Source organism: Sinocyclocheilus grahami, unplaced genomic scaffold, assembly GCF_001515645.1.
Source record: "Sinocyclocheilus grahami isolate Dianchi unplaced genomic scaffold, SAMN03320097.WGS_v1.1 scaffold317.1, whole genome shotgun sequence".
NCBI classification, from domain to species: domain Eukaryota; kingdom Metazoa; phylum Chordata; class Actinopteri; order Cypriniformes; family Cyprinidae; genus Sinocyclocheilus; species Sinocyclocheilus grahami.
This window is the reverse complement of record NW_015505496.1, coordinates 1,229,895-1,255,760: the sequence shown is the minus strand read 5'-3', so window position 1 is coordinate 1,255,760 and position 25,866 is coordinate 1,229,895. Positions and strand designations below refer to the sequence as shown.

At 38.6% G+C, this 25,866-nt stretch overlaps 2 protein-coding genes across 2 annotated transcripts in view; both read left to right on the top strand.

Moving 5' to 3' along the window:
• The window catches only part of LOC107602013 (uncharacterized protein C4orf22 homolog), a 62,714-nt gene extending 48,046 nt beyond the window's left edge, over positions 1-14,668 (top strand). The window contains exons 4-6 of the mRNA XM_016294392.1: positions 7,372-7,514; positions 13,091-13,220; positions 14,474-14,668. Of these exons, the coding sequence (XP_016149878.1) occupies positions 7,372-7,514; positions 13,091-13,220; positions 14,474-14,596 (396 nt within the window). The 3' untranslated portion in view covers positions 14,597-14,668. The remainder of the gene's footprint in view (positions 1-7,371; positions 7,515-13,090; positions 13,221-14,473) is intronic.
• A 2,609-nt stretch (positions 14,669-17,277) lies between these two features.
• On the top strand, positions 17,278-22,696 carry LOC107602012 (bone morphogenetic protein 3-like). The gene is made up of 3 exons (XM_016294391.1): positions 17,278-17,892; positions 19,456-20,354; positions 22,030-22,696. Exons 1-3 carry the CDS (start codon positions 17,625-17,627, stop codon positions 22,219-22,221), a joined length of 1,359 nt encoding a protein of 452 aa, XP_016149877.1. The 5' UTR covers positions 17,278-17,624; the 3' UTR covers positions 22,222-22,696.
• Positions 22,697-25,866: the final 3,170 nt, after the last annotated feature.

The following is a 25,866-nucleotide window of genomic DNA, read 5'->3' as shown; positions in this document are numbered from 1 at the left end:
TAACTAATTTTGTTAACTAATGTTAACAAATGGAACCTTTTTATTAAGTGTTACCACTCATGTCCAGCTAGTAGACATGTAAACAATAAAGACTGAGGTGGAGAGTTCAACATGATTTAGTTTAAATTACATCAAACATCACACTATATGAGCTTCATTTTTTGTTCTGCTCTCAGTTTAACACATTCTTCTCAAATAACAAGAAGGGAGTGCATTCCAAAATAAAGTTGTTTGTGGCCACCATTTATGTCCAGCCGAAGAATTCAAACTTTTTTATGCAGAAGTTCCTGCTACATTCAGTCAGGGGACACATAGCAGCTGTGAATGTGGTTTCAACCCTAGAACATTAAGTTTTAGTAACATGACTCATTTATCATTCTACTCCATTCATAAAAATTTTGAAGTCCATTGCATCAGACTTTCCTCCCAGTTCTTTGATTCACCACTAGTGGAAACCTTGTAATATTGTATCAAGTTAAAATCATAGCAACGGCCCTGCAGGTGTCTGAAGCAAAAATATTAGATTTTAACTCATCGTTAAACACGGCTACTGTTTGTTAAGTAAATGTTCAACAAAGGTCTGGTTACCTAGCTGCAATCCACAGGAATACAGAGCCCAGTATATAGCATGATCCTCTGAAAAATCAAGGGGGAGGTTATAATGAAAACAAGCCATGTGTCCTACATATGATCAGATTCATAAGCTTTCCCATCTTGACAAATTGCAGCACTACAGCTGGTCATTTGTACCCTGAACCAGCAAGGACAGCATACATATACACCATAAACCCGAGCAGTACTGCTAAAGGCTGGGATACACTACAGGATTTTTGCCCCGATTTTCCGCCGATTTAGTCTGGAGAAGTTGATTCAGTTGACAGATTTGATAGAAAATCACGTAGTGTATGATGGTCACATCTCAGGCTCCGATTTTTTTGTTTCAGGGGGACCCCTCACCCCGGACAGGTGGAGTACCCCGTGTTCGGGAGGAATTACCGAGCTCGGAGCCCTCTCTCCGGACAGGGGGACTACCCCAGGTTCGGGAGGAATTACCGAGCTCAGAGCCCACTACCCCGAACAGCACGCCAAATACGCATAACCTTTACTCTGTTTATTATATGTAAGTGTGAACTCGTGAAGGATAAAATGAGGAGTGATGACAGTGAAGGAAGGAGAGAGGACCAGGACTGGACTATTTATGTTGTTTTGGTTGTCGCTATTTTCAGTTTTGTGTTTTTTATTATTAAAGTTATGTTTAAATGTTCACCAGTTCTTGCCTCTTTCCCGATCTACGAACTTTGTTACATTGGTGCTGAAACCCGGTACTCGAGACCCGAGATAAGGTGTCCCTCCTTATCTTTCACTCCACCGGCCTCGCTCCGCTCCCACGGCTCTCGGCCCCGCCCCACTCGTCACATACCCCCATCGTCCCTCGCAGACTGGGGGGTACCCACGAGTCCCCCGTTCTCTGCTCCTCCCCATCATGGTGTATGGCAGCAGGCTCCGGCCTCAGGTGAACGACGGTTACTCCTCCGCTCCCTCACGGACGGCAGCCGTCCCTCCACATCCCAGGCGGCCGGCAGCGAGTTCGTCCGTCCTCCCAGCAACTCACTCCAGCCCACCGCCTCGAGCGTCCATGGCAGCAGTTTGCTCCGCCATGCTCAATAGCACCGCGGATTCACCACAGCGGCAAAGGATCTCTGGCAGTGTGTCCCTCCTTCCTACCGGATTTCGGCACCAATGTAACAAAGTTCGTAGATCAGGAAGAAGGAGGCGGAAACTGGCAAACATTTAAACATAACTTTAATAATAAAATACTCACAAAACTGAAAATAGCGCGACAGCCCCTCATGGACGACTGCCGCACACAAACAAAACCAAAACAACATAAATAGTCCAGGCCTGGTCCTCTCTCCTTCCTTCACTGTCATCACTCCTTCTTTTATCCTTCCAGAGCTCCTCCGTGGGACTCGAGACCGGTGTGTGGCGCAGGTGTCCCTCATTATCTTTCACTCCACCGGCCTCGCTTTGCTCCCACGGCTCTCGGCCCCACCCCACTCGCCACACTCAGTTGATGCAATTTAAACAATTACATTTTCTGAACAAGGAATTTAGTTTTACTTTTGTGTGGCGCACCATTTCTGATGAGACAAATCTTCAATTGTACAACTGCAGTTGTGATTCTTTTGTTTATTCTGAACTTCAGCATAAGTCTATGAGTTATGCATACAGGTGTATTTTTTAGGTTAGTATTTGTATTCAACAAAGTACTACTGCATCAAAATAATTGAAATTAAAAGCATTATGTATGGTGTATGTATTAAGTACAGTGCACTTAAATATTAGATCAAATAAAATTTTAACTTTTAAGTTTGACTTAATTGTAGTTTATAATAATTGTGTACTTAAAAGAATTTAGTTTTTTACTTTTATGTTTTGAGGTAATCGGCTACATCTGATTGATTTAAATGAGGGGGGGGGGGTTTAATGCAGGGGAAAAGATGAACTTTAAAGAACTTTCACTCAGATGACTCAAATCTCAAGCCCTGCAGTATTTGTATGAAGAGTATATGGAAAAGTGGTTATGTTTGTTTTCCAATTATGTCATTGTGAAATTATTTTGTTAATGAAACAGTGAAAATTATGTTCTTTCAGAGTTATTCATGCAGTGTCTAGGGGAGCTTAAGAGTTTGTTAAGCATTTTTGCATGTGTTCAGTCAGCTCTGGTTCACCTCCACTTTGCTTCGCTTCATGCGCTTGTGCAGGTGGTGTGCTTCAGTAATAAAGACAGGCTTTACAAACAATATTGTTTTTGTCTGTAGCCAAAAGAGAATTCTTGCTTAGTTTGCAAAAGGAATCCAGATTCACATAAGCAAGCCAGTCTGATTTTGGTCATTTTCAATGCCTTCTTAAATATAAGGTGTGTTATGTTAAACATTGTGATTGAAGGAACATTTGTAAGCCCATTAAAATATATGATGAATAAATATGAAGTTCTTCACACTCAAAAAACAAAGAGCAGAACATTGGGAAAATCTAAGTTGTTCATGACCTGTGGTGTTTTTTTTCCCGTGTCTGTGTTTTGTACTACCACTCAATGTGTAAGAAACATAAAATGTTATGACTTAGGAAAATTGATGAGCACTTAATCCATAAATGTCAGTCTTTGGAAAGGTTTCTCACAGGTTCATATATATGAATCTCTAAGTCCCTAAGGGCAGTGCTTTGCACATGTTTCAGATAAACTTACATTTTCCCAAAAGTAACATGGAAGCCAAAAGAATGTGGAAAAATGTTGTAGTAGTAGCTCTGCTGGGGAAAGCTAGCTGCGTGGAGTCACATTGGTATAGGAAATCTCAAAAGAGACTTAAACTCAACTGATTTGTGTGCTGACACTTTTGTTGACCCAAGGTGCTAGTTTCTGAAGCTATAATTCTCAACATATTTGAGCTTTTCCCTTGACAGTAGATACGCTGACTCTCCTCATCAATATAGACCTCTGAATTTAGCATTCAGATGGATTTTACTCAATCTGGAACATTTCCCACCTGTTGCACAGGCATTTGGTATTTAAAAGCTGTGTCTCTTGCAATTTATGCATGGTTTCTTTCTTTAAAAATGCATGAGCATGCATGTTTTTTTCAGATTGTTTAAGCAATGAATTGAAGTAAAACTTTTTTTTTTATCTGGATTGTACCATACAGCTTTAAAAAGCCCCCAATAATGGTCATTGGCAAAACATTTAATTTCATTAAATGAAATATAATTTATATGTTGCTTGGAAGAAGAAAAAAAGAACTTGATTAATTTCCAATGGCTGCCAACTAAGAAAATATAATTTTTGCCCCCATAAAGGTGTAATTACAGCATTTACCAGCAGGGGTTGTCTTAACCAGGCTGCTAACCAGCCAAATCTTGACCCCTTTGGTTAAAGCCACCTATTTTGTGGTTTGGTCTCTACTTGTTCAAATTCTGCTCCAACACTGTCTTTTTGCTTAGCTTTCTGCCCAACAGTGTCCACAGTTGTCGAACGCCATCTCAGTCCTCAGAGTGAAAACCAGCTCTTTTCAGGGTGTTTTATAGATGGCCAGAGGACACCTGCTCAGGCTCTGTTTATTTTCTTGCACAAACACCCAAGCAATGTGTTTATGATTGGAAAAGCCAAGCACATGAGTAAACATTTGCTTAAATCCCATCTCCCCTTCAACCTCTGTATAAACAACCCTATTTTGTCCTTTCCTCCTCTTTTTCTTTTTTGGGATTTTCTTGATATACATTCTTTTCTTCTCACAACCACAAAACTCGAAGCAATCCTATTTCTGTATTTCCCAAAAAGTCCTGTCCCAGTTCCACCACCTGCTTTGAATTTGCTGTCCCACAGTAACAAGATTTGATTCCTTTCTTTTCTTTCCTTCTCTCAGTTTCTTCTTGCGAATATATATCAAACTATTTTTAAAACTCAGAATTTCTCAAAGTAAATCCAGATTTGAATGTCCAGCTGCCAAAATGAGCAACCAGTCTTTCGGTATGGTTAAGTTGTACATTTTTGTTCCTCGTGCCAGAACATCTGTCTTCTGACACACCCTGTCATTATAAGAAAAAGGAAGCAGCATCTTTTGATTATTTTCATTCGTATTGCATAGATTGTTGTAGCCTCTCTCTGTGGTTGTGTCCTGTATTGAGATTTTTCAACCATTTTGAACACACACTGATTGTCAGCTATAGGCTGAGTAGGTTTGAAACGGTCAGATAAAAAAAAACCTTAAAAAACCCCTAAACACTTCAGTTTTTCAAGAAGCACTATTAAACACATTAAACATTTTTACTTCTTCTGTGGTCCAAAGATTCATGCACATGTTGGCCAGATTTAAATCACATGTACAGAATTACAGCCTTCTGTCAATGCAGGCTAAGAAAATTCCTGTGTGTGTTTATATATACACACATATGTTTCCACAGTATAAATATATAATTTATTCTATAATATTTTTATTTAATTTTAATATTTACCAACATATATGTATAACATATGTATATGTCTATGTATTCTTAGCCCTATAGGATAATGGCAAGTGGGTGGTTATGTGAGTTCAGAGGTGGTGCAATTTCTATGTTTTGAGTGAAAAGAAAAAAATGTGCATCACATTGCCAGATTAGAGGATTTTTGTTTGAAGTCCTGTGACCCTGAAGAGCACTTCCAGGCCCTCTTAGTTTTCTAAAGGCCAAATGCGATTCTGGCTGATCCCAACAGAAGCAGAACACCTCAGCACATCTGGATTCACCGCTGCATCTATTACACAAGCCCCACTATGTGAAGTCACGTCCAAGTCAAATAAGCAACTCCCCCTCCCCCCCTCAAGGAACACCTAAAGAGGGACAAGGGTAAGGCTGCCAAAAAAAAGGACTCCGACCTCAAGCATTCCTCTCATCCAGGTCATGTTTTCATTACCCCGACAAATTTACACAGTTGTTAGTGATGGCCTGGGATTCCTCCTAAAGCACAGCCCACCAATAATAAACAGAGGCCAGCTGACACCCTCAGACACCTGCAAGCCTCCCTGACAGTGCAGGATTGTTCCCAGGTGGAGAGCACCAAGAGGCCCTGCTTTCCTCTCAAAGTGTTATCCATTCGAGAGGGTGCCACCATACCACCTGGACACACACGTCCAAGCCTTGAAAGAAATGCGTCATCTGTAAATCCTACCGGAGGAAACATCCTCATGAACCATCCAGGCCGGTGATAAAAACCATTCAGTGCGTTCTCTTCATTCAATGCCACACTGCTCAAGAGTGGGTTTGTGAGAGTATCTCGCTTTCTTGAGTCGTCAGTCCTTTGACACTATCAAAACAGAAGCAGATGGATATTATGGATATTTTTGGATGTATTGTAAAATTGCTGATTTTAACTTTGTTTACTAAATTAATATTTAGAGACATTTAGAGAGAGCACAAACATAAAAATGCTGGCCGATATGTGAAGATGATTATTTTCATTAAAATGTATATAGTTGCAGTACTGTTCAAAGGTTTGGGGTCAGTAAGGGGTCTTTTTTCAGAAATGAATACTCTTATTCAGTAAGGATGCATTAAATTGATTAAAAGCCTTCAAAAAATGTATCAGATGTAAAAATAAATAAATAAATAAAATTTAAAAAGCACAACTGTTTTCAGCATTGATGAATTTTGCTTGAGCACCAGTTAGAATGATTTCTGAAGGATCGTGTGATAATGAAGACTGGAGTAATGGCTACAGGAAATTAATTATTGTGTTAAGTATTGTATACTATTTTGTCTAAATAAATTAAAAGATGAAAAAGTGAAAACTAAAATAAATTTAGTAAAACAAAAAAAACAAAAATAGGCATGGTACAAATGTGTATCCCTATTAATGTAGGAAGAGACAAAGACCAGATTGTAGTTTTGTGTAGTTTTGGTGAAGTAGATTTCTACAATTGAAAAAATTGTATTCTATCAGTACAATTCTCACCCCTTTCATTCTTTACTGACATAGTTTGTAAGTAATGTTTGCTCGTAAGAGGCTGATTCTTTATCAGATACAGTCAAAGGGGAAACTTCTTGAACGTGCAACACCTGTTCTGTTAAACTACAGGAAACTGGTGGAAACTTGGCCTGTGGACTTATGAGGGCGAGAGGAAACCTTTCTGCCATTGTATGACTGTGGGCTAGAGTGTTTTGATTCCTCTTCGGCAATCAAAAGATGATCTTCAATCCTTGCTCTGCCCACTGTAATTCCTCACCTTTGCCTGATGATTTCTTTTCAAGACTGACGGGGGCGCGCAAAAGCCACAGATAAGGTAGCTGGATCAGCCCCTGGCCAGCTGTGAACCTGATAGCATCTGTTTAAGGCATCTAAAGGAGGGCCGTTCCTTTTCAAGTCTGCAGTGCTACTTATCTCACTTTTATCCTGCACATGTAAGGGAAATCCACAGAAGGCCAGGGATCTGATAGAAATACAAATGTGATATCATTGCCTATGCTATCAAAAAAGGATGATTTCACAAAAGAAGTGTGACTCTGTATCTCGCTGTCTCTTAGAGGTAAACAGACAAGCCAAAACAAAGATCCTCTTCACAGCAGATGTGGTTGGAAGTCATTCTTTCATCATTAGCATCCAGACAAAACAACTGCTGACTGAACTCTGAACTGTGCAGTGTTTCTGTCTTCCATTCTGAATAACACTTTTTTAAAACTGATTCATGGTATGGGCTGTTACACAATTTTACTAAACGTGCATTTGTAACAGAATATTCTCTATAGAAATTATTTATATCTCTCCATTGTCTAGTTTGTCAGTATAGCATATTGCACTCCAGATTATTTATACAGTATGTCCTCCTGTTTTTCTTGCAGTCCATCATTTTCATAAGGGACCGAAATTCTCACGGACAGGAAATATCTGGGTATATAGACTACTCCCACCGACTAAAATTTGAAGACTTTGAACCATATTTCAGCGGAAAGAAAAGGCTTATGCCAAAACCAACTGACTTAAGGTAAGCCTACCTATATTATGACCCATCCGTGATGATTTCCGGTTACTATTGTTTTAGTAGATGTGCTGCTGAACATCTCAAAGGTTAGATGTTGTCAGATTAATGTGCATGCATCCTTCTGATCCCTGAAGCATTTGTCTTTCGAAAAAGAATATCCTCTCCAAAATATCAATATGCAGGGAATACAGTGAAAGCAAAACAGACTTCCTGTTCATAATGGAGGAAGAGGAGGCATCTTTTTGCCCTGGCCAGTGCATTAAAGGGGAGTGTGTCCATTATGAATAATTTAAATTGTAATAATATCTTACAAAATTACTGTTTTTTTACTGAACTTTTATCAAACATAAAACACTAAACATAAAACATATTTAAAAAACATCTTACCCCAAACTTTTGAATGGTAAAGTGTAGATGGACATATGGATAAAATATATATATATATGATTTCTATATATATATATACATGAAGTAGTGAACCTCAAATAAATATTGTAAAAATAAACTAAAACACAGTAAAATACTGCAATGGAAGATTGCAGTCTGCAATGCATATATTTAAGATTAAACTAAATGCAATAATTTAATATTGGGTTTGTTAAGACATCTAAAGCTGGTATATCCAGTATGCAAGTAAAGCCAGGAATAGATAGAGCTTGGAATAGCCAGGACAATTTTTAATATAACTCTGACTGGATTCATATACACCTGGGATGCTTCGAGGGTGAGTAAAACACAAGCTAATTTTCATTTTTAGGTGAACTCACCCTTTAACTGTCACAGCACATGATCTATTCAGAATAGGTAAAGGAAGTACACTACAGCATAAGCTGTGTACTCTCGGCCCCGTCTCTCTTTCTCTCCCTATTTCTCTTTTGGTCCTTTTCTCTCTCACTCGCTCTCTGTTCTCTCTTTCCTCCAACATCCTTCTCACGGGAACAATAACAGGCCGTGCTTGTGGTTGCCATTAAGATGGAGCAGATGCTGTGTTCTTCCCGTACAGATGCATGAATCCACACTACAGCTGACAGACTTTGACTGCCTCACCACAAAAATAAAAAGTACAAAAGTCATGGCCACCAGCTGAGGACAATCACCAAACCTTTAGTAATATAGACATACCTAGATGGGTAAATGGATGGATAGGTGGATAGATAGATATTTAACCCTCCTTTATATAGAGTAGACTGGTTTCTTTGGTTATATTGACTCAAAGCAGCACCTTTACAGATTTCTCACTAATTCTAGGTTACAAACCAGACTATTCTCTTTTTCCTTGATCCATAGTTACAGCTGGTGGATTTTTAAAACACTCTTAAAACATTCCTTCAGGCTTTAGTCTGGTAACTATGGAGCACTGAAGTACACAAACAGCCATTTCTCTGTCAGTGTTGTGTAGTGTAATGTTAAAGACACAGACCTGTTATTAACAGTACAATAATTGTTTCCACAAAGCCCAGGTCTTTCACACATTAGTAAGTTAGTGTGGGTGGGGTGCCATTCAGCTGCACTATGAATATTAAGCATTTCATGTTACTGTGCGACATCTCTGCAGGGACAAAATGGGACCAGAAGTGCCAAAGAATATGTCCAAATCACGTGTTGCCATGCTCATGCGTTTTCAATCACAAAATGAATAGCTCAGAAAGCCCAGCCGGTCTTCAAGCCTCTTCTGACTTGAACATTTAAAGGCTTTGGAGTATTTTTCTGCCCATCTTTTCATGTTCTCTGTTAAAATATCTCACATCTGTCCCGTTTCTTTGACCTAAAGTAAGTGGTTCGCCATTGCATAAAAGTGGTCAACCCAAAAATGCTAATTGCTATATGGCGTTTCAGTATAAATAGACACAGAAGATGCTGTCAAACATTATTTTAAAAAGGAGGAAGTGAATATGCATCTTTGCTTCTAAGTCCCTCACAGAGTTATATCGTGTATATGTTATAAACCATATGGAGGGAAGAAAAGTGAGGACCTTCTATTTTTTGTGAAGAGAAATCTATGTAGGACTAGAAAGTTTGATCCAAAGGCAAACAGAACAAGAGCTAAACTTGTCATTTCATGCATCACTGCATTTCTCCACAAAATCTGGCTCTTTGTATGGGTCTGCCATGTTTACCATGACGGCAGTCACTCCGATGGCAACCGAAGGAAGTCTTTCCTGTGATACAAAATGTCAAGCGGAGACCCTGCGAGGATGTTTAATTCAGACCATTACTTTTTGTTTACATCTTATTAGCCAGTATTTTCATTTTGTTTGCTTTGGTGACCAGCACTATGGTTTCTGGTTACCTTGACAGAAAATAGCGGACAGGGAAGTGTGAGGTGTCTTTCCATCATACGTTCTCTCTCTTACACACAGAGCCATATGTAATAAATTATGATAAACTGGAGTTCTTTCAAGATGGTACAGCCATAGGATGGGCCTACAGAGCACTAAAAAATGGGCTTTAATCGTTTCCTTTTTGTTAGATTTACTTACATTGGGTGTGTAAGAAAGAGCTGATCCAGACCAAGTGTTGCAGGGATACTAGCAACTGTCTTCCTGGGTTTTTAAGACTCAGAACATATGTTTAATTTGTATAGATACTTGACACCACAATGGAATTCATTCTGATCTAGTTAATAGATATATTAGTCATATATTAGATTAATGTCTCAGTGTCCAAATATCCAAGTGTCTTTATACTGCATCAGGGATTGTTACTGAACCAAATCCTCCATAACTTGAAATCAATCGAATGAGGTTAAAGTCATAACTTCTTATAAACAGCATCTGTTAAATGTTTTAGTAGCATTGCAGCAATACAAAATGTATAAAGCTTTGGCTGACATCCACAGTGTTATCATGACAGAAAATGAAATGCTCTTGCATACATGTGCCTCTCCCTTGGACTTATAAAGAGCCTCTCCCCAAAGTCCAGCTTTGTTCTTGGACCACAAACTACTGCTTGGGAAAAGCTGAGGTCCATTTGAGTAACCCTCGCTGCCTCAGAGTGTGACATTTGGAGTTGGTGTTTCTGCAAAGCAGCTGTCTTCCAGCAGTTGAGCTTGTGATGAGAACCACTAACACGGGCCAGACAGTCTATTTTTTTGTTATTGCTCATTGCGTGCATTAATTACATTTAGATCTTTTCTCACTGCCATTTTGAGTGGCCTGCTGGTTCTCAATCTTTACATTGATTAGTGCAGACGGAGGAATTTTTTGGTTGTAGCTGTGAGAAAGTGTTTTTTCCCTTTAGCCTGGAATGTCTTGAAAGCTTTGTAGAAGCTCATGTGTGAACAGATTTTTGAAGCTGGACATCTATTCTTGAACATCATTCAAATAAATATCCAAGAGTCTCTGTATTCAGTTAGAGGAAAACTGATATGTCATTGAAACTACTGTCTATAAAGGCCAAAATAGTAAAATGGCTACCTTTCCAAGTAACAAACCTTCCCTTTAAGAATTCACATGAAAAATTGAAGCACGTACACTGTAAGAAAAAAAAATACACAGAAAAGCAGAAAAGGTACTTGTAATTTTATGCCAGGCCCAGGACATTATTGCGATTTTACTTTTTTAATGTTAGTTAGTGTGTAATGTTGCTGTTTGAGCTAAAACAATATCTGCAAAGTTGCGGCACTGAAAGTTCAATGCAAACGGAGATATCATCTTTTAAAATTCTGGCAAATTAATGCCTACAAAAACGGCTGGCAGGGACTACAAGAAGTTACTTCCCGGGTTTATGACATCACAAACCCAGACAAACCCCGCCCCCAGGAGCATGCAACGAAGGGGGCGGGGCCATGCTGTGCTGCTTTAGAGAAGAGGAAAAGAAAACTAGGGGTGCACGTAAAAATCTATTCATATGAATCACGATTCTGTCTTCTAACGATTCTAATGGATTCACAAGTTTCAAAATCAATGTTCTAAAGCAGCGGTTCTTAATACTGTTCCTCGTGTTATAGCGAGCTCTACACACGCTCTGCATCTCTCTCTCTCTCTCTCTCTCTCTCTCTATTCATATGAATCACGATTCTGTCTTCTAACGATTCTAATGGATTCACAAGTTTCAAAATCAATGTTCTAAAGCAGCGGTTCTTAATACTGTTCCTCGTGTTATAGCGAGCTCTACACACGCTCTGCATCTCTCTCTCTCTCTCTCTCTCTCTCTCTCTCTCTCTCTCATTCAGCTCAGCTCCAACAATGAACTGTTCCATCTATACACTTATTTTCACATAGCTATGAGAAGTGTTATGCATGGACACACGTGCGGTTGCCGTACTGTATTAAACCTTTAATCAGCGTTAAATAAAACCATATATTAAAAGCTAACTGAAGCAGTAGCATTTACAAATAACAGCGTATCTAAAAGTATGAGACAACAACAAAAAACATACCATTAAGAGCCGTGCTTGCACAGGTTCTGCGCGATCCTCTTCACTAATATCCAATGCATTTCAATCGGACTCAAACTGATAAGCAATATTGACGATGCCATTGTTTACAATACAACCGGAGCACATGCCGCTGGGTTGAGGGGCGTGATGTTCAGATGCGCACTAGAGGCAGTTTAGTGAATCACAGCACACTGGGCCAGCTAACCAATCTGAGCCCATCACGCATTTCTGAGGGAGGGGCTTCATAAAAGCAGGAAATGATCATCGCGTTTATGGGAGAAGGGACAGAGCGGTGTAGAATAAATGTAAATTATGTGAAAAGTAATGCGTTTTTTTTAAACGAAGCATTAACACATGTTAGACTGCACCACATAAACACAATCAAGCCTAGAATAAAAAACAGTGAACCACCCCTTTACGTTTATGGACATTTCACACATGTGAAAAATCAATACAGAAATTTCTTCATATTTACACAGTACATGAATGACAAAATATACTAATCTTAAACATGTTTTACATTTAAAATACATGGTTTAAAACCCTGCATTTCTGATTCTTTCTGACACTGAAAAATCCTGATGTCTTGTAATTTGTGCTTAATACATTTAATAGCTATCAGTTCACCTTTCACTATTAGAATACATTAGTCCCTGCAGTTAAAAAATAATAATGCATTGTTTCCTTTCTTTTAACTGAATATGTTCTCCAGCCAAGTTTTTTTCGGTCATTTTCATAAAGGTGTTTCAGAAAGCAAACAAGCAACCCTTATATAATTTTGTGGATGTCAAGAGCATGATTGTTCACTTGTCTTCCACTTGTATCAATAGTGTAGAACAAGAATAGAGAAACACAATGAATGGCATTTGCTAGCTGGCTCTCTATTTTGGAGTCTAGAACATTGAACAGACTGAATTCCTTATATAGCCTACAACTTTACACCTGGCTTTCCAAGTGCTCCTTTTATCAAACTGGGAACAAATGTGTTATTTCATCTTTCTGTGAAAAGCACACAAAACACATGCTGACATTTTGTCAGGTGAACATTTTTTTTTTTTTACTTCGTAGTTTATATAATTCACTATATTCATCAAAGCCATTCATCCATTCTGTAGAGTTTTTCTGTCAACTCCTTTAAGCCATGCATTTTATTATCTGCAAAGCATTATAAACTCATTAATCCTAACTTTTTCTTCAGCTTCTACAACTGGGGTACACAGGTGGCCAAACATAATGCCAGCTCAAACTATGAGGTAATCACAGAGAATCCAAGCGGCCTGCTCTTCAAGTGCAAGAACGACAGGAAAATCTTGAATGTTGACCCAGAGGTGAGCATGTTTGATCTCAGCAGAACTTGTGAGACACTGGTAAACAGAGACTGCTGACCTCTCTCAGTCGTGCTTTATCTCTCACTTAACATCCATGAGTAAATGAACACCTGAACTATGTTAAACCGAGTATTTGTTTAATGAATAACTCAAGACTGATTACGATTTAATCAGGAGCATTGTATTGTCTCTGATACTACTACTATTAGATGCAGTGTCTAATCAGTTGATCATGACAAATAATCATGTACACATAAAAGCATAACAGCAATGTGAAGCATTTTTGGTCGTGATATCAAATAGCCTCCGTGTGAAGTGGAAAGATTGTATTGTTGCACCTGGGTAGCATTTTTGTTCCAATCTCTCGAAATATCCATCAGAGTGGGTTAGAACGAACCGCGAAATTCAGTCTTGGAACCTGTGCCACTATTTTTTTGCCTGTGTGCCCAGGAGCTATGGGTGCATGCTATTTTGGAAAAGAGGCAACACTGCAGACTGGCCTCTTGAACACAAACTCACCCAGGCTGCCTCGTTGAGGGCGAGATGGCAGAGGCTAGTATTGCCTGTGGTCGAGCACACCCCGACCAGGCCGGCTATTAAAAACGAGGGGAGGCTAAGGAACCCAGACACTGAAACCGCCCGTGCACCCAGAATCCAACCTCAGGCCCCCACCAGGCATGACCCTCATTGCCCATGTGGATGCATTCCTTCATACAAACTGAATTTGATTTGTTTGTTTGTTTTATCGCCCCTTTAGATATAGCCAATGTTGTGAACATTTCACAATTATAAACCCAAATTCTTCTTCTTTGGGTTATGTTCGCGTTTGATGAAAATATGTCCAAAGTAGCAGTTGGTGGTTTAGTTTGATAACAAGTCCTTATAACAGCTAATGCTTTATGCTGATTTTCAGCATATGTTTGCATTTATCTGTGCTCTAAACAAAATGAGTATGTTAGCTCAGACACGATGTACAGTAAATACATAGAATGAATGTAAACCTAAATCTTCTGACAGTTACCCTTCAATAACAGATCCCAGCTGGCTTAAGATCTTATTTATTCTTGGTGGAGGCACCCTATGGAGTATCAACTATTTTCATCAATTTAAACTTACTGCAGTTATGGAAAAATACAGTTATAAAGTACTTTCTTCTATTGCAATAAATTTGATCTGACATATCAAAACCTAGCCTATAAATGAAATTGTTCACATTTTAAACACTTTTTATTATTATTTCTTTAACCCAACAGGCAACACCTGGCGATAGCTCCATCCGAACTCCTGTCCAATGTGACCTATATGTGCATGTTGTCATTTATGACCACGTCACCAGAAAACCCGCAACCAGTTCCTGTGCACCGCTCTCCAATTAAATGTATTAAAAAGCACTTGGAGCCTCTAATTTCGTCTACATTAAAACAGTTTTCTATACTTCTGACTTCATATTGTGCACAACATTTGGATGTGTAGAGTGGCATAGCTGTGCATTTTGATATTCAGGGCCAAATGGACAGATAAAAAAATGAAAATAATAATAAGTTGCTATATTAATAAACTGACTTATTCATTTATATAAAATATTTCTATTCATTTAACAATGTCTGAATAACATTTTTTTATGTCATGTTATTTTTATGTTTTATTAATCACTGTGGCCATTTTAAAATATTTATCGTCTACAATCACACATTTGAGGCACTTATTTATATGGCTCTCGGAGACTGTCTGATGATGCAGCCACTTACTTGGGAACCTGAGCTTTTTATCTTATCTAAACAACTCAACAAATCAAAGATAAAGCCCTTTAGAAACTTAGTGGTTCTTTCATGTCCCCGCATGACTGCTTGAAGCTTCATTTTGACTAAAAGCTGCTAAACACTCCATGAAATGGACAATGACACCCATTCTACATGATTTCAAATCATGAGATATTGAAGTTCCGACATTAGATATCCATCAGTCGATAATTTTGTCTCTGCGAGTTTACAAAAAGGAGTCAGCAATATATTGCTATGGTGGTGGCTCATTGTACTTGTTGGTGTCATCGTGGTACTTGAATGGCTCCAGTTTACACTACTTTTTTTTTTTTGATGAAAAGAACTGCACTTATTTGAAATATAAATATTTTATACCATTTTAAAAGTCTATACCAGGGCTCCTCAAATCTTGCCCTGGAGGGCCAATGCGCTGCAGAGTTTAGCTCCAACCCTGATCAAACTCACCTACCTGTGACTTTCTAATGATCCTGAAGACATTGATTAGCATGCTCAGGTGTGTTTGATTAGGGTTAGAGCTAATCTCTGGAGGAAAGTGGATCTCGTGGGCCAGATTTGAGGATCCCTGGTCTATACTGTCACTTTTGATCAATTTAATGCACTTACTGACTTTTGTGTATATATTTCTAACAATATATATATATAGGCTCAAGAAGTGGGTGGTGATTCACCCACATTCATAACTGTTTTACTTAATAGGCCATAGTCCTCATTCATGTGGTGGAGTGGCAGTGTGATGAAACTGCCCACTCCAATCCCTCTCAGCGGCACAGCTCATTCAAACACCTACAAATCAACATAGCAGATGTGCTTGTGAAAATCTGGCTTCTTATCCTAAAGTGGACTTAGAGAGTTTGGTGGGAAATAAAACATGATAAATATAGGTTACTGAGGCAGGCCACATAATTTCTCACTACAGCAATTACACCTCGGACAGATCTGACAAAAGAAAATGTCTTGAAAATATGTCCACTGGCATCAGATGTCTGGGGTGGGAGTCAATCACCTCCTCCTCAATAATCCTGAAAGAGAGACTGTGACAGAGGATATTGAAGCCGTGCGCTATAGTGCGGAGGGGACGCGGTGCAGCTTCCGGATCAGACTCTGCTGTGCAGGATGTGTCTGCTCATCGCCACTGAGCTCAACTAAATGGGACAGAGAGCCCGTAATGCTCCCCATAAGCCATGTCATTCAGCGCGTCAGCCCAGACACACAGCTTTGCTGAGAGACGTTTCACGGATCTCACTATCGAGCATTATAAGTTAACACAGATCCACATGACTCACACAGTCGCTCAGAGACAGCTGAGAGAGTGGAGAGTGTACGAGGAAGATGTAAACGTTTGTTTTGACGCCCCAAACGTCCCCTAAGACGATAAAGAATGCATTTTTCACTTCGTGTTGTATTTTCAGTTTGGTAGGCTATATATTGCGAAAATAGCCTAGTTACTCCTCTCTTATTCTTTATTCTCATCTTAAATAATACATGCTTAAACTTTCCTCTCGCATTCTTCTCTTTGCGAAGAAGGGTGTCCGATTTTAGCAATCGGATCTTTTCAGGTAATCATTTGATAAGGTTCACAAAACTGGTCTAAAACGATTCGTTGTTGAATCGGACTGAGTGAGTAAGAACGGTTCTCTAACCGAGTCGATCGAAGTGGATCTTTTGAACAAGTCTGATTCTTAGTTGACAACTGAATCATTGAACCGAGAACTTTGTATTGACCAATGGTGCGAAAAGTACTACTACCGCTACTACTACTACTTCCGTAGCTGAATTTAATTCAATATTTTACAGCAATGTAATAATAATTTAATAGCAGAATTGAAAAGATTCTGTAGCCTATACAAGTTTAGAATTGGTTGTATGACCGTTTTATTAATAGGCATTTGAAACGGAGTTAGTTTTATTAGGCTACATTAGCTTTTATTAAACAAGCAAACACTTTTTAAACCAACGGACTTTAGTAGTGCTTAGTGTAAATGCAATTTACATATAGTTTCCAAATGGATTTATGTTTTTCTAAGCTGAATCATAGCTTCAGCAATGTGAGCAATGCTTACAATAAACACTCTCTAAACTAGTACAAAAAGACGAGGTTACAAAAAGGGACGCGTGATGACAGCAGAGTCTGTTTAGTGAACCGGTTCATTGAAACGAACCGTTCAAAAGAACCGATTCGCGGAAATCAGTCGGACTTCCCAACACTGTCCGACTGCTCTCATAAGCCCTATATATTACTAGCGCAACAAGCTTTACCTTCAATGAACGCAGGGAAGAGGCGCGATTGGCTGAGAACAGCATCGCTCAGACACAAAACCGAGGATCAAGCCTGACCATCCGGACTACAGCAGATCAAACTCACACGGACATCCTTGCACATTTTGCACAGGGACTGTGATAACTGCTGCATGAACGTCGATCTTTGGGATCGTGCATCTGGGCTATTCTTTTTGAGTACACCAAAGTGACATCTTGTTTAAGTTTCTCCTTTTTTCTCTCGCTCTGTTTGCCTTATTTTGGGGGTCCGTGTGATGCTCTCTCTCTCAAGAGACAAGAGTTTGGGAACGCATTCAGCACTGATATACTACACCTAGATCAGCTACAACAGTCCCGTACCACCAGCATGGATCTCTGTCAACGACTGTTTATCCTGCTGTTGGGATGGGGTTATCTGTTCTGTGGATATTGTGCTGTGCTTAAAACACCCTTCATGGGTTTCTCAAAAGACGTGCAGTTTGTACAAAAAGTGGAAGCGCAAGATAAGCAACACGCAAATAATAGCGAGCAGGACACGCTGTCAGAACACATGCAGATGCTCTACGCCAAATACACCAGCGCGGGATTCCCTCTCAAAGATGGAAACACTGTCCGCAGCTTCAAAGGACATTTGGGTAGGTGTTCAATTCGTTTGATAGTAAATGACTAAATGCAGTAATTGAGTTGTTAATACCACCTCACTTTTTCTCTTAAATTAGTTAAAACGCTGGTGTATTTATTTTGCGCTTGATGTCTTAAAGGGATAGTTCACCCCCAACTGAAAATCTCTTGTCATTTAGTCACCCTATTGTTTTTATCAAAATCGTGTTTAAGTGGAGGCGCAAGATAAGCAACATGCAAAGAATAGCGAGCAGGACACGCTGTCAGAACACATGCAGATGCTCTACGCCAAATACACCAGCGCGGGATTCCCTCTCAAAGATGGAAACACTGTCCGCAGCTTCAAAGGACATTTGGGTAGGTGTTCAATTCGTTTGATAGTAAATGACTAAATGCAGTAATTGAGTTGTTAATACCACCTCACTTTTTCTCTTAAATTAGTTAAAACGCTGGTGTGTTTATTTATTTTGCGCTTGATGTCTTAAAGGGATAGTTCACCCCCAACTGAAAATCTCTTGTCATTTAGTCACCCTATTGTTTTGATCAAAATCGTGTTCCCCCCCCCCATAAAACGCAAGAGAGATGCTTGGCAGCACGTTTACACTCACTTTAACGGCATCCTTTTCCAAATATGACAACGACTGAGGCTGTCAGTCCCGAACTTCTCCTGTATGTATAAATTACAGTTTTAAGTGAACTGACAGCTTGTGTTGCAGTCGGTAGAGTTACACCTGTTGATTTCAATTTGCGTGAGACATCAGCTCGAGGTGAATAGCTCATCCTATAGCGTTGAAATAGTTGTAGATGTTATTTGTAAGGCTTTTAAACGGATGTTATTAGATGTCGACAGACGTAATGACCCAACTCGTTGATCGTAAAACTAACGAGCGTTCGTCTTAATGTTTTTGCAAGTGTACTCAGCTTTTTTTTTTTTTAAATAAAATGTACTTTTAATATACTTTGTTCGCTGGTATGACTAGTAATGACTTTTCGCTCGCGCGGAGAAGTGCTGAGACGCTCGTATGATAGTCACACTGCGCCAGTGTTGCCAGATCTCTCATCAAAACAAGCTCAATTAAGCGACTTTCCACACCAAAGTAGCGTAGTCTCTTCAGTTATTATATAGTCATACAAATAAACTAGCATCGAAATCACTTAATAAATATATTTCGTGTACATTGATGCATCACTAAGATCGTGAAAGATGAATATGACATTATGTAAAGTGCAAGGTTTTAGTTATATTTTCGTACATAGTTCGAAAAAATCCACCCAAAAGCGCAACACGCGAATTTCCACATTTCCACAAGAGACTGACAAAATAAACAAGCCCAGAGTTGCTGATATCTAGTGGGCCAAGGCCGCACAGTACTGCACTCATACCGCCCTCTGCTGTTCAGTTCTCGACTAATTATGTTTGACATATGCATTGATTTCTTTCTTTATTAAAACGCAGTGGTCATATGTCAACGAGAAACCCATAGACAAAGTTTGTCTTTTGAAATATGTGTTTCAGCTGAAGAGCGATAATAATGCAATGCTTTTCTGAATTTGTGTGGGGGTTTTTTTCCTGTTAGGCACCATCAACGATAAGCAGTTACAGATCTTCAACCTCACCTCCCTCTCTAAGTCCGAGGACGTTCTCTCAGCAACGCTGCACTACTACATTGGTGACCTGCAGAACAGCAGCCACAGATGCACAAGGCACAAGAGTTGTGCTCACCATAACCTCAGAAGACAAGGTCATATTCACCTTAATATCTGGAGCTTCAGCTTTGTGAATAACACCACCAGAACAGTCGGCCATTTCTCCATTAACATCTCCACAATGTACCAGGACTTCATATCATGGCAGTGGAAAGACATTACTCGTGTAGTCAACCAAGCCAAGCGACACGGCCAGCTTCTCATAGGCATTGGCATTGACTCAAAAGGAAGTCAACCTTGGAAGAAACTCTTGTCTGATAGGTCTCCTTACATTCTGGTCTACGCAAATGACTCGGCTATCTCAGAGCCCGAGAGTGTCGTGTCCACCCTGCAGAGACACAAAAACAGACTGGTGCCAAATCTTCATATGCTCGAAATACATAATGGCAGTGCCTCCTCACAACATCGGTCCAGGCGGTCCGCCAACATCCTGCTACCGCTACAGAACAATGAGCTTCCAGGCCCAGAGTACCCTTATGAGATACCTACATGGGATGAGAGCAGCCCTTATGATCCAGTGGAGAGTAAACCAGTCAAGCGCCCTCGCAAGAAGCCTCGCAAGAATCCACGGCACAAGAACCCTCTCCTGCAGTTCGATGAGCAGACCATTAAGAAAGCACGTAAAAAGCAGTGGAACGAGCCAAAGAACTGTGCTCGCAGATATTTAAAGGTTGATTTTGCAGATATCGGCTGGAGCGAGTGGATTATCTCCCCCAAGTCTTTTGATGCGTACTACTGCTCGGGGTCATGCCAGTTCCCCATGCCAAAGGTATGTTACTTATTTATGGCTACAAAAATCTTACATTCCATACGTTTTTGTAGAAATCAGTTAGCTGGACTGTTTTGTTTTTAATTTAGCAAGAAGTCAAGCTGTTTGGTTAAATGAAGCATCCATTTTGTTGACACGTGCAACTTTTATTTGTTGTAATTCAACTAACTTAAGTATCTAGAGCAGAGGGGAAAAGGACGGCTGCAGGCATGAAAAGAAGTGATTTATAAGCACCACCTAGTGGCAGTCAGGAGAAAAGATGTAAATCATTCAGCTCGACACTGTGGGCAGCACAGCAGTTCATTACGCTTCCATTAGTACACCATTTATGTCCTCCTCGTTGTAAAACCTGCCCATTGCCACTTTGAGATGTTGCTAATGGTTTTCCCTCTTAAGTTAAAGAAACAAGAAGTCTTCAGTAATGTGGCAGTTTTACTAGGTTTTTACTACAGTTTTATGTTTCTGTAGTAAAGCTGATTATAGAAAACCAAGATCCAGTTGTTTCATATTCTAAAATGTGTGTGGCTGAACCCCTTACCATCCCTCCAGATAATTTACATTTTGATCTTGTTTTAGCAAATTAGGGATGCAGAGTGTATCAGTACCATATGAGATAAATGAGATATTAGAGATTTAAATGATCAGTGTCAGTGGTTCTTTAATAGCACATGCCCATTTCCTCTTTTTTCAGATGACCATTGTCTTAACAGTCACTTAAAGTTCATCTTTAAAAACCATAATAATGTAATAAGACACTTGATCAATCTCAAAAGGAATATCCGTTGTGACATTCACTTTTAGCTTTAAAAAAAGGTTTATTTTAGTTTTTAGTGTTTTATAACTAATTTATTTCGATCAAATATTATAGCATTTTAATTTCTGCAATTTATCAGTTATTGGACAAACTTGTAACATTGGTGCATTACCAATGTTATTTTTTACACACTATGTATGTACTATTATGATATTTATTTTCAGTTTAGTTTTAGTATTTGTATGTTTTTGTCATTTGTATTTGTTTTTGTTTTATTAAAAAGTACCAACATTTCTCATTTTCATTGCGTTTTCAGATATATCCGTTGTGACATTCACTTTTAGCTTTAAAAAAAGGTTTATTTTAGTTTTTAGTGTTTTATAACTAATTTATTTCGATCAAATATTATAGCATTTTAATTTCTGCAATTTATCAGTTATTGGACAAACTTGTAACATTGGTGCATTACCAATGTTATTTTTTACACACTATGTATGTACTATTATGATATTTATTTTCAGTTTAGTTTTAGTATTTGTATGTTTTTGTCATTTGTATTTGTTTTTGTTTTTGTTTTATTAAAAAGTACCAACATTTCTCATTTTCATTGCGTTTTCAGATTGTTTTTCTACTGTTTTTTATTTTATTTTATTTCACCTTTATTGTATTTAGCAATTTCTTAAGTAGTCTGTTTCAGTTTACAACACCTTGCATCACTACGGCAGACAGCCGTCCCATGTCAGGCTTGCTTTGCTCTTCGAATGATTGTATTGTGTATTGGAACATGGCTGGAATAGCCTGAACCCATACACAATGTTTTACTTCTTTTTACACCCCATGGTGCTTTTAACTGGTTTACCCAAAAACGAACTGTACTGTCCTAAACCCAATAATAGCTTCTGATCTTTTTACCTCCACCAGTCTTTGAAACCTTCAAACCACGCCACCATTCAGAGCATCGTGCGGGCAGTGGGGGTGGTCCCGGGCATCCCAGAGCCCTGCTGTGTACCGGAGAAGATGTCTTCCCTCAGCATCCTCTTCTTTGATGAAGACAAGAACGTGGTCCTCAAGGTCTACCCAAATATGACAGTGGACTCCTGTGCCTGTCGGTAAAAGCTTTGGTCTTTTCCACCAGCCTCCCTCCCTTAAACTGATTCCAAATGTTTGCACTGGAAGAAAGACTGAAGATGTTCATTTCATAACCCTTGAAGAACTATCTCCAGCTTTAAGGATTGTGAAGAGCAAAGTGCTTTTCCAGAAGGAATTCATTACTGTTAGCAGGAGGCGTCAAGCATCAGTAGAGATATGAGCATATGAAGAGACTGTCTGTCTGCGTTTGACCAGGATGTTCTCATGTTTCTATAACCTCAGCAGTTAAGCATACAGGGGACAAACATTTGCTGTCATCAATCATGTTTCTGTACAGTTTGTATAATCTGTCATTATTATAGCTATATTTTTGCTACAGAGGCATTGATTGACTCTTATTGTTCATATTCTATGGCTGCTATACTGAGGTAGATTTTACTCCAGAGCCCAAATATGCTGAAAACTGGACTTTTGAAAGAAAGAAAAAAGGAATCTTTTTTATATTAAATTTATATTAAAATGACTGCCTATATAAGTTACATATTCAGTTTTCCACATTAAGCATAAAACAGTGTTTGATTTCTGGGTGATTCTGTATTGAATGTCTTTAATCGTCAGAAAAAAAATATATATATATATATTTATTTTCTCCAAAAATGTGCATTGTTAGAAGTTTTCCTGTAATAGTGTTACATCACATTTTGTAAACGTAATTGTTTAGTCAGGCTTACATATTCAGTTTTCCACATTAAGCATAAAACAGTGTTTGATTTCTGGGTGATTCTGTATTGAATGTCTTTAATCGTCAGAAAAAAAAAAAAATATATATATATTTATTTTCTCCAAAAATGTGCATTGTTAGAAGTTTTCCTGTAATAGTGTTACATCACATTTTGTAAACGTAATTGTTTAGTCAGGATTTTATGCAATTGTAAATATGTTCAATCATGTTTCTGTCTGACCTACTAATACAAGGTTGCATCCTCACGTTCACCTGAATTCATAATGCATATGCACGCATTCAGAAAAAACAAAATTCTGTCATTCCTCTGAAAACTGCAAATAGATTTCAAAAGACCAGCCGCTATATTACGAGCAATGTTTCAAATGATATGTTCAGGAAGACGATTATGAAAATTGTATGTAGATTATATTAAGCATTTGTCTCTTTAACACAACTGCCTATATAAAGTGCCTTACCACATTAAAAGGATTCATCATACATTAAAATGAATATTCTACTAGAATATTTATATTTCACAAAGATGAGTGTAACTTATGTAATGTTTTATTTTTGCAGAATATTTTTAGTCTATCACTTTATTTAGATCAAATCTGATATTTTGTTCCAATGATGATTTCTGTATACATTTTGTACTGTTTTTACTTTGAAATTAGCATAAAACTAAAGCAAATACATATCATAAGCTGCATGTTCATGAACGGGGTGCGTTCAAGTTGGAGTTTTTTCTTGCTGTAAATTCAGCCTATGGACAACAGAGAAATGTACACATATATGTAAAAGTGGGCTATTATCTTAATATATAATACATACGTCAAGAAACACTATGTAAAGCACTCCTCTAGCATTTGTGTAATATATTTTTTGGAAGGCTTCCACCACACTGTGCGTTTTGTAAATGTTATGATGTGGGTGAAAGGATGTGCTTTGTATTATAAGCCTCATAAGAAATTATATTTGTATATGGAAATGACCTTTAAAAGCATTTATTTATTTTCTGTACGGTGCCTTCTGTATCTTATTTTTGTGAAGCACAGAGGGGCTTCATTAAATATTCATTGAGCTTTGCTGCACAAAGGTCAGACGGGGTGCAAAAGGAAGCAATCACACGACTCGTCAAATGAGTGAGAATGCTTATATTTGTAGCACATCTCCCTAGTTGAAAGAATCCCTTTTGGCAGAGCATTCAAAGAAAAAAAGTCAATAAAGTTTTACGAATTATGTAGCCACGTGTTTATTTGTCATGTGTTAAAGAACTCAGAACTTTAGTGAATATCGATCGCATTGTTATGCAATCAAAAATTATGTTGAGACTGTTGCATCATGGAACATGATGTAATTTGCTTAATGGGTCAATAAGGCCTTAGTTACCACACAAGTCCATTATTTAATAGATATTCTCATTTACAAATCGATACTGTGCAATGACTGCTGAACTTGAAATGTCCTGGGAACAAAAATGTAGATTTTCGCTGACATTTTTATATGCAGTTACTGTAAAACATCTTGTAGAATGACTTAAAAGAATCTAAATTCTCACGCTAAAAATGAAACATTTTCCACCTATTCACAAGGATAAAATAAGCAAGCTTCAAACATTACATCAACACAAACATATTTGGCTCAGGTGCAGAGGTTAGAGTCACCTGAAGTTCTTGAACTCTAGGAAAAGTCACTAAAAGACTACTTTTCACATAACTCTGCTTGAAATGTACAAACTGCAGTGCCAGTCACCCGCTGAGGTTAACCTTTGAAACCTCATCAGTGGCATTCACAGTCACAGGTGGTTATTACCGTACCTTCAGGAGCTCAAATACGTGACATCACCAATGCTTCTAAAACAAGGAACATCTCACCTTCCTGCCAAACCACAAACCCTTCTGCACTTCTAAAGGTAAATATTACCAATAGCTTCACACCAGCCTCTATGATGCCCCGGCTACATCATTCTCACAGACTGATCCTGCTCTGACATCTCAGTGGTACGGTTTCAGTCAAATACATTAATCATAACGATGTATGAGTACATCTGAACACTATGAAACAATTCCCTTCTTATGTCTGTGCCTCCCACAGCACTAACGGCAGCCTCCGGTCAAGGAGTCCACTGTTGCGACACATACACTGCTTCTGTTGGCTTCATGGTCTGAGGTTCCTTGGAAGAAAGGCTGGCATGTTGGAGATGACAAATGGCAGAAGGGTTCTGTTTAACTCACACTGTTTGAACACATGGGTGCACTGGGGGTTATGATGTAGGTGAAAGGATGTGCTTTGTATTATAAGCTTCATAAGAAATTATATTTGTATATGGAAATGACCTTTAAAAGCATTTATTTATTTTCTGTATGATGCCTTCTGTATCTTCATTTTGTGAAGCACAGAGGGGCTTCTTTAAATATTCATGGAGCTTTGCGGCACAAAGGTCAGACAGGGGTGCAAAAGGAAGCAATCACAGAATGCTTATTTTTGTAACATCTCCTTAGTTGAAAGAAGCCCTTTTGGCAGACCATTCAAAGAAAACTCAATAAAGTTTTAAGAATTATGTAGCCACGTGTTATCTGTCATGTATTGAAGGACTCAGCCCTCCGGCCAGCACAACTTTACTGAATATTGATTGCATTGTTATGCAATCAAAATTATGTTGAGACTGTTGCATCATGGAACATGATGTAAATGGCTTAATGGGTCAATGAGGACTGGAAAGTTACCACACAAACATCAAACTCCATTATTTAATAGATATTCTCATTTACAAATCGATACTGTGCAATGACTGCTGAACTTGAAATGTCCTGGGAACAAAAATGTAGATTTTCGCTGACATTTTTATATGCAGTTACTGTAAAACATCTTGTAGAATGACTTAAAAGAATCTAAATTCTCACGCTAAAAATGAAACATTTTCCACCTATTCACAAGGATAAAAT